The following is a 12,037-nucleotide window of genomic DNA, read 5'->3' as shown; positions in this document are numbered from 1 at the left end:
AGACAACTGGATCAGAAAAACAGGTTCTTCTCTGATCAGAGTGAGTCAAGGTGCAACCAAAAACAAAAGCCACAGCCAGTGAAAGGCATCCCTATAGCTCACAGTATGAATATTAATTTAATCACTTTAAAAAGACTGACAGGATATATTTACCACCAGAGAGCAAAGGACATAAAAAGGTTTTTGTGCACAGACAGGAAGTTCTACTGACCTCTTTGGACGTTAGCAGAGAGCTGCGAGGGACCTTCCCCCACTCGTCATCATCAGGGACCAGTTTGTCATCCAGCAGACGGAAGATACAGTTGGTTTCCACGATGGCGTTCTCAAACTGCTCATCCTCCTCTGGTGGACCCACCGCTATCACACAATTACACAGACATACAATTAGCCATATATCAATATAAATGCCTGAGAACAACCAAAACATCCAGAAAAAACAACAAATGTTAACGGATGTCTGTACATTCACTGTAAGACAATTTAAATGCGGAGCGATGGCTTCAACTGCTAATTTTTAAGAGCTAATTTCTTACATTGGTAAGAGGCCTGTCCTCTTAAAATTGTCCAAAACTGCTGGGTATCTGGACCCTGTGGGTTGACCCCTTCCTCGATGGTCTGCACCTGGTTGGCCCTGCAGCCCATGTCCTTCTTCGTCTGGATGAATGTGGCCAAATCTCTCGCCTAAAGGCAAGAAACAAGGAACTGTTTTTCAGCGAGTGACAGGGATGATGTCTGGGTGACTTTGATGTAAAAAAAAAAGGGAAATTTGACTTGATGAACTGAGATCTTCACATTTATACACAAATTCTGAGAACCCAGTGCAGCTAAACAACTCTGTCATGTACTGAAGACAAAATAAGACTTGGTGAATCATGTTGGGTTTTTTGTGCATAAAATCATAATAAAATAAGTAAACAGCGCTGAGCGAGGAGGCGAGAGTAGAGAAACAAATGTTTATTAGAAAGTGTCTAGACAGACCTCCTTTGGGGAAATAGAAGAGCTCTAGAATAGCCTGAAAGCATGTGTTTGATGAGGAGCACAGATGGAGATATGTGTCAGAGTGTGTTTGTGAGTGTATGAGAGAGAAAGTCTGTGTGTGAGGGGAAAAAATGAGAGGCACAATCAGCAAATGCCAATATTATGGCAACAGCCTTGATGCTGGATGCCTTAAACAAAGCTCTGTATATCTGGTACAATCTGTTATAATGAAGGTAAAATACTCACCTTAGCTCTCTCAATGACATTTGAGAACTCTCCTATCCAGACGAAGCAGTGCTCTGGAGTGACCAGCAGGAAACAGTCTCCGCTGTTAAGTGATGACGCTCTCGGCTCTACTAATCTGGTCTGAACGTGACGACGACCTGCACAGAATGATGTCAAATTTATTCATCTGCAATATTAACATGAAGGGGAGCCTCAAAACGCGGGTAAAACAGCACACAATATAGCTCAGCACTGAGTCAAAAATAAGTTTTTACCTTTGATGTGCATCAGCATGAGGTTCTTGTACGGCACAGCGCTGTTGTTGGACATCTGCTCGGAGATGTTGACGCTGCGCAGATTCACATTGCTGAAGTTTTCTTTACTGGCCAGACCCGCCAGAGCAGCTTCAGAGTACTCAGAGGTTTTATTTACTAGAAAGCAAAGAGTTCACAATTTTTAAAAAAATAAAAAAACGCAGCTCTACGGGGGGTAGAAAAACACATAAATGCTTCATTAAACTTTAATGTGACTAAATTTCGGTTGTAAACTCTGCTGCAAAAGTGGGTCATATGAGGCTGCATGCCAATTTGTGCTGTTTATACAATCATCAAAGAGGTGAAGATGGATGTATTTTTGTAGTGCATGAAGCACATTTTCTGGTATTGGTGGAAAAAAAAAGAAGAAGAGGAGGAAGAAGAGGATAAATCAAAAGAAGACAAAGAAGGAGAAAAAGAAAAACAAGACAAACACTCTATATTTTATAGTTTCCAATTTTCAGCTGAGATTTTTCACCACAAAGCACAAGGCACAGATGCTGATTTGTCACCTTCCCAAAAACACACACACTGTCATCCAACCACTCACTCTTCTCAGTCTTTATCCTCTTGCTCTCTAGCTGTGCCACATTCAGTCTCTGCTCGGTGTACTCATGTCTGATGTCCTCCCTGGCTGCCAGCATCTTTAGAGGGTTTCTGGACGACTGGACATTCCTGGACGGGCGCACCGACCGCTTGTGCTGCACCATGGCTGAAGTCAACCTGGTGGAGGGGAAAACCAGGGTTTATGAGAATGATGAGATATTTTATGGCAGTTTTTATTTCATAACTAAAGATCTAAATAACTTGCAAATAGGCTGTTCTTTAAGTTGTTCACTTAAACATGTAAAAGCCATTACGTATTTAAGTAAAGCTAAGCGAACTAGCAGTACAGTTTTTCGTGCCTCACATTCATAAAATACAGAGGCAAGTTGTGTTATATGCAGTCCGCTACTACAGTCATCATTCAAAGTTTTATTATTTTCTCACTTGGGGCCCTGAGAACCGAATATGGCATCAAAGTCCTCGTTGATCTCGATCCTGGTGGGCATGCGTGGGAATTCAGCAACGCGTCTGTAGAATTTGGAGAAGATCTCGTCGTCCAGCTTCATCACTTCCTTCACTGCCTTCTCCGTCACTGTCAGAGTGGTTTCCTGCAGACCGGCCACTGATCAAAACAGAGAAATACAAGAGAGAAAAGATATAAATCTATACACAAAAAGTACAACACTTGCCCTAAAACTAGAAAAAAGGCAGATGACTAAAACTTTTTAAAAATTTAAATCTTTTTAAAATCAAAGACAAATGTAAATGTGTAATTTAGATCTCAAAAAGAGTCACTGCAGGCTCTGCAAACCCTCATTGGATGAATAAGTTATATTTCAGTGATTTAATACAGGTGAATAGGTCATGTTATTATACAGCATACTGTGTACAATTTGCACACTAAAAAGGAAAAATTAACTACATGCAGCAAAGGACCAGCAGTGCCAGCAACATTCTCACAGTCACTACGTTACTATCAAAAATATTGCTAAGCTGACCTTAAAGTAAGAACGGAAGTGCTTACCTTTGCTATTCAGACGTCCCAAGAAGCTCTCCAACTTGTCTAATTTCTTATCTGATTCCATTTCTGGTCTGGCCTCAATTTCTAAAAATGAAATAATTAAATTTTTTATCAGCAATTAAAATCTCTTTTAAAAAAAACTCATTTGTCTCCTTATGATAAGTCATTTTAGAATAAGCATTTAGTAATTTGCTGTTTTTTAAAAAAAAATTGAAGTATAGTGTGTGAGCTACAAGTGTTAAAAAGTAAAAATAATGTTCACCTCTGGCTTAATCTGAAGGTCAATTTATATGAATGAACAGCAAATGAATCAATTCAGTTTACATCGAATTACACTGGTTAATAAAATCTTCTCTGACTGGGATTTATAAAGCTGACGTGGCAGTGATGACACAGGATTTGCAAATCTGTCTCACCCTCTTGTGGTTTGTTGACAGCAGGCATGCTGCTCTTGAGTTTGGTGGAGACCGGTGACAAGATGGGACTGATAACTGAGGAAGAGGCTGCCAGACCTGTGCACAGACAGACAGACATTCACACGAGATAAGACAAAATATCAGCCAATGTGGAAAGAATATATTCAGAGTTCACTACTAACTATTTTCAGAAAGAATATTACACAAAAGTGTATAATTATTTTATAAAACTGCGAACAAAAACAAAGCATTTAAATGCTGTGCTCATGTTGAGCTGTCAGAGTAGGTGTGATTTTTTGATGCTGGGCTCTACAACTTCACACTCTAGCAGCCCCAAATGGCAGTGTGAAGTAATTGTTTGGATTTTTAAATACCCTGAAAATCATGGGAAGTGACATAATTAGCACACTCTGTCTCCCTCAGACCTCCGCCCCTTGTTTCTATGTGGCTGATGGAGGTGGAAAAGACTTCTGTTTGCACATTCAGCTTTCTCTGGGAAGAGCAGCTTCTGTATTTTACTCTTAAAGTTTGATTTTGCAGCTTCTGTGCACAGAGAAAATGTTCCAGATGACTATAACTGGTTTCAAAATGTAATACAGGCAAACAGAGCTATGCACGAGAGAAGAGTGAATAGCATGTTAGATTTGTGCACTGACCTTTCTTAACCATACGGGCAGCCACAGTGTACTGGGTGGAGTCATTGGCTGCTCCTTTGCCCTTTGTCTTCCAGGCATCCTCACGAGTTGAAATCATCTGTTTCCTTTCCTCAATTGTCATCTGGGCATCAATCTCCTCTCCACTCTTCTGCATAGACATCAGCAAATTATCAAATTATGAATGATTATCAAGTTTGTCAAGTTGCCAAGTCTTGCATGCAAAACAATCATCTACGCAAGATGGAGCCCAACTGTCGGCTTTAATTTCAGGGTGTTTTCAATCATGTTGGAGTTATTTCTTTAATAGATTAACATCAAAACCTAAAAGAGATCTTGGAGCCGAACCAAAAAGCTGTCATAATGTTCAAATATTCACAGACTCCATTGTATAAGCTCTACTAACCAACACTAAGAGAACTACATCACCTCTCCTTCAGCTTCGCTATAACTTCATGTGACTCCTCGCTTCCCTCTGGAGCAATTATTCATGTAGTAACAGTATCAAACCAAGCAGATATAAAAAGATTTGATGCATCAGGGCGTGCTAAGTGCATGTCCTTTCTAGACTACGTAACTGACATGATTTCACAGTAAGAGTCATGGCTGTACACTGAATTGTACTCACGCTGTCATAACCAAATACAACTCAACACCACCCGAACCGCCCTTCACACGAGTAGCTGCAAACCAAGCGAGGAAGATAAAACTCTAATACATGCAGCCCATTCAAGCGTTCCAGGTGCATGTCCTTACCTGACTGTGATGGTCAATATACTGACACTTTTGGCCAAGGGAGATAGGAGGAGAAAAAGTGGAAGAGAAGACAGGTTCCTGAGGATGTAGAGGTGGATGTATAAGTGGAAGAAAAAGGAAGGAGGAAATGGGCAGAAAACTGATGAGCATGCACAGGTGAGATGAGGGAAGGATGCAAAGATGGGCAGTGCAAAGCTAGAAACAAGGAATGCAACATGTACGTTTTTAAATCGATTCGCTATCCTATAATGTCAGAACTAATCCAAAAGCTCTGTAAACACCCATAATCTGTGTACTAAACAGATACAATTTAACTATAAATCCAATAAGTTTTTGGAGCATACAGTACATAGATGATATAAATATCAATTTGTCTTTCTTGGATTAAGAAGATTAAGATTTGTCCTGTTTGTTTGACCCATCCTACACACCCTAGAGGCAGCCACAGTGCAGCGCCTGGGGACCAACTCTAGTTCTTTTTGCCAGCGCCTTGGTCAGGGGCACCCACGGGACTGTTAAACCCTAACAAACATGCCTTTTGATGGTGGTTGGATGGTGGATTGATGGCGATGGTTTTTGTTAGTGGGAGGAAACCGGAGCACCCGGCGGAAACCCATTCAAACACAGAGAGAACATGCAAACTCCACAAAGAAAGGACCTGGGACAGCCAGGGTTTGAACCCAGGACCTTCCCGCTGTGAGGAAACAGTGCTAACCACTTATTAAGCATTAAAATTCCCTGCTCGTTAATAAAAAATCCCAAAATAAAAAGGCTCCCTAAAATCATTAATGGCCACTGAATAAGAGGTACATGTTTACTGTTAGTAACAAAGCAGCAAGCTGCAAAAGCCTTTTTCTCTCTGCTGCTGCTGTGTAACTCAAGACAGGCACAACTTGTCACATATTACATTACCAGCACAGTGAAAATGCAGAACATGCTCCTGAAATGATTGTAATACTTCTATATAAGATCTGCATATAATCTGCTGTATATCAGTGGTTCCCAAACATTTTGGCTTGTGACCTTTTTAAACAATAAAAAGTCAACTCACAGCCCCTCATCAAAGGTCATTTATTTCTACCAGCTGTAGAAACAAGGAAAGAGTGACTTTTTTTATACTTCTGTGTTATTGATTTTTCAATATATTTGAGGCTTGAAGAGGTAAAACAACAATATGTTTTACAAGAAAAAAGCTACAATAAATATCCTAAAAAATAAAGGTAATATTACGAAGCCGATTAATGTTTTTAAGATTTACCTTTGAAACATCCCAACCCCCAGTTTAGGAACCACTGATCTGTATGTAGTTTCTGGACTGTATTCTTAGTTTTGGAACTTGCTATTTTTTCTCACATGAAGACATTTTGTTTCTCAAGCAAAAAAGGTAAATAAAAAAGCAGTATGAATATGTTTGAAAATATTATTCTTATGTACTTGTTTTTATGAAACAACATTTTTCTGTAACTTTTTCTGAAACTGTAAAAATGTCCATCCATTAGAAGACAATGGATTTTTCCCAGACTTCATTGGTCAGTAATAAAAGGTGTTAAAAGTCTATTTTGAGTGTCAACATTCATCTCAGTCATCCAGGTGGTGCAATGTCTGAAGATGGTAGAATCCATCAGTGGACTAGAGTTTTAATTGAACACTGAAGACAAAAACAAAACTGATTTGGATTCAACTTTCCCAAGAAAAGTTTACTTTGGAGTGAATCGATTACTTAACGCCGCTTTAAGACACAATCAGCAAAAGCACAGAAAAGCTTAGGAAAGTTCCAGCGCCGGCCGCTTTCCAACTATCATCCCAACGCTTCAGAGAGTAGCGTTTAAGACTGCAAGATTCAGGAGATGCATTCAGCCTCACACAAAGTGCACACAAAGCTCTGATTGGACAACGCATGTCCTTCATGAAGCTGATTGGCTTGGGGTTGGTGTGTGGCTGTCAAAGGATCTTACCCACAGCTGTTCAGACACAGACACAGCAGAGTATTCCTGAACGACCACCCCTTCCTCCTGAAGGGTTAAACACAGGGGAAGTACTTGGTCAGAGGGAGTGGGGAGGGGGGGCACTCATTGTTGCCCTGGGTTTAAGGGTGAGACTGCCTGGAGGATTACCATCCAGGGTTTAAGCAGGCAGTTTCGCCCCCCAGAATACTAATGTAAAGTAGATGAGCCCAGAAAAAAGTAGTCTTTTAAAGTGTCTGAGCCCCAAATGCTGACATTAGAGGTTCTTTGAGCTTATAAATTAAATTCTAGCTGCTGTTTAAACCAATAGAGATGGATAAAAATACATAAAAGAATACATTCTTGAAACATTTCCCTTCTGTCAAATAAGCTTTCCATGGCATTATCTCTTGAGACTTAAGTGAAAAGTGGATCTTGCAGAAAAGAAATTCTCCCCAAATACCCCAGACTGCTAATTCTACAATCAGACTGTCCCATATGCTTTCTAGTTTACAGCCAATGGGGGATGGATGCTGCACAGATCTGGACCACTGGGCTCAAAGAACAGATGGACTAAAGGGGGTAATGAAAGGAGCACTTAGCGAAAAGTGCGGGGACTGGAGCTGGCATAGTAACCCCGAAGCATGGGGGATAAAATGTGGCACCAGTGTTTACTCTATTCAGTGATATTACCAAGAAGTGTTTCTCAGAAATGCAAATCTATTTATTAATTAATTAATTTTTAAATTCAGGGATATATAAATATTATAACATGAGCCTCAAGTCAACAGTACAAGGAAAATTTCATTTTTTTCTGTAACTTGGGTTATATTTTCATTATTTTGGCCCTCATTTATATTGATTATGGTAATATGTGACTCACCAGCAGTACTGCAGAGATTTCAGAGATACGTAGCTAGTAAATTAGTTAATGTTCAAAATTGGAAATCAATGAGTGCCATGTACCACTTGAGGTTTAACTTGAATAATGACCTACTAACTATATTCACCTAAGTTTGTTCACAGAAATGTAGAAATGTATTGACAGAAGGTAAATAAAGAACAGGGGGGAGAATAATAGTGGTAACATGTAGATATTTCTGTATGATGCTGTACTTGGGGAGACAGGTGGTACTGCAGAGTCTCTTCACTGTGCACATCTGTCCTGCAAAGACTGGGTCAACAACCCAGCCGGTGCAACTCTTACAGAATGTAAAGTCATGCACATACTGTAGTTAGCCAAGTTTGTGGTTTTGACTGGTATCTAATCACTGATGCAAATGTCTCGAATGCAAAAACAAAAATAACATCAGGGGCACAATTTGGGGCTGGCATGGATATCCTTTGCCGTTTGTGATGTTTGCTATAATGGACGTTGTGAATGAAGTAATCCAGAAAGAAAGAAAGAAATGGATTTTCCTTTAACTTACGCTGCAAAACTCTGAATTGGGATGCAGACCAGCTTTGCTCATATAAAGGTCACAGATTATATTGATAATAAAGATAAAATTTCCCGTGTTGAAAGCATTCTGTCTCTGTTTTATAAACCTTTGAAGATAACCACAATAATGTGACAAAATGTTGTTAATGTTTCCCAACGATCTACATGACACTATGACTGTCTGGTTATTGTGGATGAGAATGTGATATGAATCATCTATTGTTAACACTGCGGTGTGTAGAGACTAACCTTCTTCTGGTAGGTCTGCTCTGTCTCCCATAGCTGAGCCTGCTGCTCGCTGGACGCCACCTTAACTACTTCCTGTTTCTTGTTGATCCTGTTCCTCCAGTCCTCCTCACCACTCTTCTTCAGCAGTGCCACTCTGACATAAAACAAAAAAAACAAAACATTTTTAATAGAAACAATAGGCAAGTAGCAAGTAAGATGACTACAGTCCTATTACCACTGCTATTCCATACATCCTATTCTTGATTATAGTTTATCACCATAATGTTTGATAATATTCTTAAAAGTGCTGTATCATAGAGTTATTAGATTAGCCAAACGTATTTTGTCCACGTACGTCTAAATTAAATCTAAAATATTAATATTTTCCACAATAAGTGGAGGAGAAAATGTTCTTTATTCGAAGCTAATTCATGTTATGAAAATGACTCCAGTCGTGGTGGGTTCACTAATATTTTCAGATGTTAAAAAGCTAATCATTTTCTGAAGCAATAAAATACAAAAGGAACAGACAGTCATAATAGAAAAGTACTGTAAAAGTGACTGGATGTTGACCTCATAACTCTGTGTCAAACTAGCTTAAAACAGTATTTTGGTGTGATGGACTGAGACCTCTTGAATTGCTCTGGCAAAATATGCTTCATCATAAACATGGCCGTTTATTTTAGGCTCAGTGACAGTTGTTGTTATCTCTTATTAAACATTAATCAAATTAAAGGGGACAAAAACTGTGCTTAATATTGAAATTGCTTTTGTAGCACACCATTTTCATTATTTTCATCAAGGTTATAAGAAAAAAAAAAAATCCTTCAAGGCTGAAAAACCAGGTCACAGACTTCTGCTCTACTGCCAGTAAACGTGACTGTTGAAAAAAGGTCTCCAAAGACTGTATGAGGAGCGCTGATAACGGATGGCTGAGGGGTAAAAGAAAGTATGTCATCATATCCGCTGCTTGCGTGGACAGGGCAGAAATGAGGGCATTAGGAGGAATCTGCTAAGTCTCAGAGGATTTCTTCAGTCCACACAGCTCTCTGCTGGCTGGCAGGAGAAACACAATGTTGCTAAAAATGAATCTCTCTCACCTCCAAAAATGTAAAAAAAAAAAAAGGGTGGAACAAACCTATATACTGCAAGGAAGGGCAGACAGTGACCTCTGCCTGATTCTGTCAAACAATGCAAAGCACAAGTAGAGCAGAAAAGCTCTATCAGTGTCTCGTCTTTGCTGACATCTCAGGTTTCATCTTGTAAAGAGTTGAGCTCTGACTGGATTTGTGAATGGACTCAAGGTTGAATAGTGCCTGCAGCTTTGCTTTAAAGGAACACCCTTTTCCCCAGCCTTTATTTCAGAAGGGCTATTATTTTTAACATGCTGCTATCGGAGATCCAGTTGGTGTCCAACAATTAACAGCAGACTGAAATTCGTTGACACTGACAGTTGATATTGATACTGAAAGTCATTATGATAGTGATAGGAAAGTGATGTGTTTATTGAGTCATGATAAAGCAAGAGTTGACCCCCTTACCACTAATCACATCCTCTGACCACAATGCATTCTGGACTATTGAGTTTAACATCTGTGAAGTGATACTCATATCGCTCATACTTTTCTATTACTGCTGAATATCTGTTCAAAATTGTGGCTTTATATTTGCTCTTAGATTTCTGGCCAGTTACCACAGATTTTTCAATTTAAGGGTTTTTAACCTTTTTTGTAATTAAATTTGATATTGACAATGTTGTTGCAGACCGACTAAGGCTGGGGGTAACTGCCAAAATAGTTGAAGACAGACCCTAAAACTTTTCTTTGTGTGATCTGTATTTTTTTGTCATTACTTACTAAATAATAAAAAAAAACAGACTGTAACACTCAGGTAGTTTCACACAAATTTCATGTACTGGTTACTTTGCATACAGCTGACCTACTGTAGTTAAAAACCAGTATGCTGTTGTGGGGGGCATTATAAGGATTAATTAGGGAAAATGCAGCACAAACAAATTGTTCCACATTTAGAGTAATTATTGTAAAAATAGCTTTACTAGCCTATGCAGTTATATAATAATTACTAATTATAACTATTACTGGCGTTTTTGAAGCAGTAGCAAAAAAGCTGATAAAACAGTACAAGGCCCAGCACTAGTCCACAGACCAGGGGTTTGGAGTCTTTGTTTTAGCTAGTGAAAAAAAGAAGCTATCATACTGCAGAGCAGCATTACACGGTCTAAATCTGGTTAATTTTCCAGTCAGGTAAGAAAACACTTGTCAAAGTGGGCTCTGAATTGCAAGGCACACTGTGAGAAGCTGTTTGAATGTCAGAAAATGCTCTTGTTTGGACTTTTGTAACTTTTGCAACTGATTTCAGTGTTGAAATCAGTGTTTTGGGGGAGCTGGACCACTGTAACTCAGCCAGTGTTGGCCACACAACCATAATGGAATGTAATCATCATTTTACTTTACTTGTGATGTGTTTTCAACATCACACTTTAAAATAACAAACTTTGTTGTAGTCCCCTCACCCTCATCTGCCTTACTGTCACCCTTTATGTTGTTGTAAAAATAAAACCTTTCAGCCATCACTCACCTCTCCTTGATGGACATCTGTTTGGAGGACATGCTGTCAGACAGTTGGTCCCCAGACTCTGTGGGGGACAGTAGATCTCCAGAATGGATACTGTGCCTGCTGAAGTCCTCGCTGTGGTCCAGAGGCAGGGACTGGGACTTGACCAGCGCTTGGGGGAAGGACTGGGGTTTTGGTGGTGTCTGTGGAGGCACCTGAGATTTGGGCTGAGGCTGGGGGGGTGTCTGTGGGTAAGGCTTAGGGAGAGACTGGAGGAATCCCTGAGGTTTTGGCTGAGTTTGTGGGGACTGGGTGAAAGTTTTGGGATATGTTGGTGGGGGCTGGGAAGGCTGGATGTATGACTGGGATTTTGGTTGGGTTGGGGGGGGCTGCTGTGTGAAAGGTTTAGGAAGAGTTTGAGGCGGTTGGACGACGTGTTGCGGCTGTTGTTGGCTGCTTGACACGTGAGATACGGTCCTGGATGATACTTTAGCTATCAGAGGCCTCAGTGATGTAGGTTGATCTTGCAAGTCTAAAAGAAAAGGATAGACAATCATGTAGTTACAATGTTTGAAATTAACTTTAACTGGACAAAAGGATTTATATATTATCAGAGACATGAAAAAAATCATTAGTATCTTTAATTTTTAGATTAAAGATACTTTGAAACACTGCAGATGTTTGAAACACACTCGAGAAAACAATTAGGCATCTTTAGTTATAGTAGTTATTATTGCATTCAGGGAGGCTCCAAAATTTGAGATTTGAGAGTTTGATGCAGAAGAAATGACCAAATTCTTCTTTCCATTGCATAATTTTCACTCATTGTTTGTCTTGTGAATTACATTTTCTGACAACATAGCTCATCAGTTGCATGTTAGGAAAGATCACTCATTTTCCAACATTGTGGCGTCTTTGAATGCACCAACAGGAGTTTTGAAA

General features: G+C 39.6%; 1 protein-coding gene across 5 annotated transcripts in view; it reads right to left on the bottom strand.

The window, feature by feature from the left end:
- LOC137194573 (supervillin-like) overlaps positions 1 to 12,037 on the bottom strand; it is a 52,743-nt gene that overhangs the window by 9,645 nt on the left and 31,061 nt on the right. For all 5 annotated transcript variants that reach the window (XM_067606594.1, XM_067606597.1, XM_067606596.1 and 2 more), the window contains 13 exons: positions 11,120 to 11,627; positions 8,543 to 8,675; positions 6,865 to 6,921; positions 4,910 to 4,987; positions 4,157 to 4,304; positions 3,501 to 3,596; positions 3,088 to 3,168; positions 2,508 to 2,685; positions 2,068 to 2,240; positions 1,479 to 1,634; positions 1,225 to 1,361; positions 534 to 681; positions 212 to 357 (listed from right to left, as the gene is read on the bottom strand). In XM_067606594.1, coding sequence (XP_067462695.1) covers positions 212 to 357; positions 534 to 681; positions 1,225 to 1,361; positions 1,479 to 1,634; positions 2,068 to 2,240; positions 2,508 to 2,685; positions 3,088 to 3,168; positions 3,501 to 3,596; positions 4,157 to 4,304; positions 4,910 to 4,987; positions 6,865 to 6,921; positions 8,543 to 8,675; positions 11,120 to 11,627 — 2,039 coding nt within the window. The remainder of the gene's footprint in view (positions 1 to 211; positions 358 to 533; positions 682 to 1,224; positions 1,362 to 1,478; positions 1,635 to 2,067; positions 2,241 to 2,507; positions 2,686 to 3,087; positions 3,169 to 3,500; positions 3,597 to 4,156; positions 4,305 to 4,909; positions 4,988 to 6,864; positions 6,922 to 8,542; positions 8,676 to 11,119; positions 11,628 to 12,037) is intronic.

The sequence above is a fragment of the Thunnus thynnus genome, chromosome 12 (genome assembly GCF_963924715.1).
Source record: "Thunnus thynnus chromosome 12, fThuThy2.1, whole genome shotgun sequence".
NCBI classification, from domain to species: domain Eukaryota; kingdom Metazoa; phylum Chordata; class Actinopteri; order Scombriformes; family Scombridae; genus Thunnus; species Thunnus thynnus.
The sequence above is the reverse complement of the archived record's forward strand: the minus strand, read 5'-3'. Positions and strand labels throughout refer to the sequence as shown.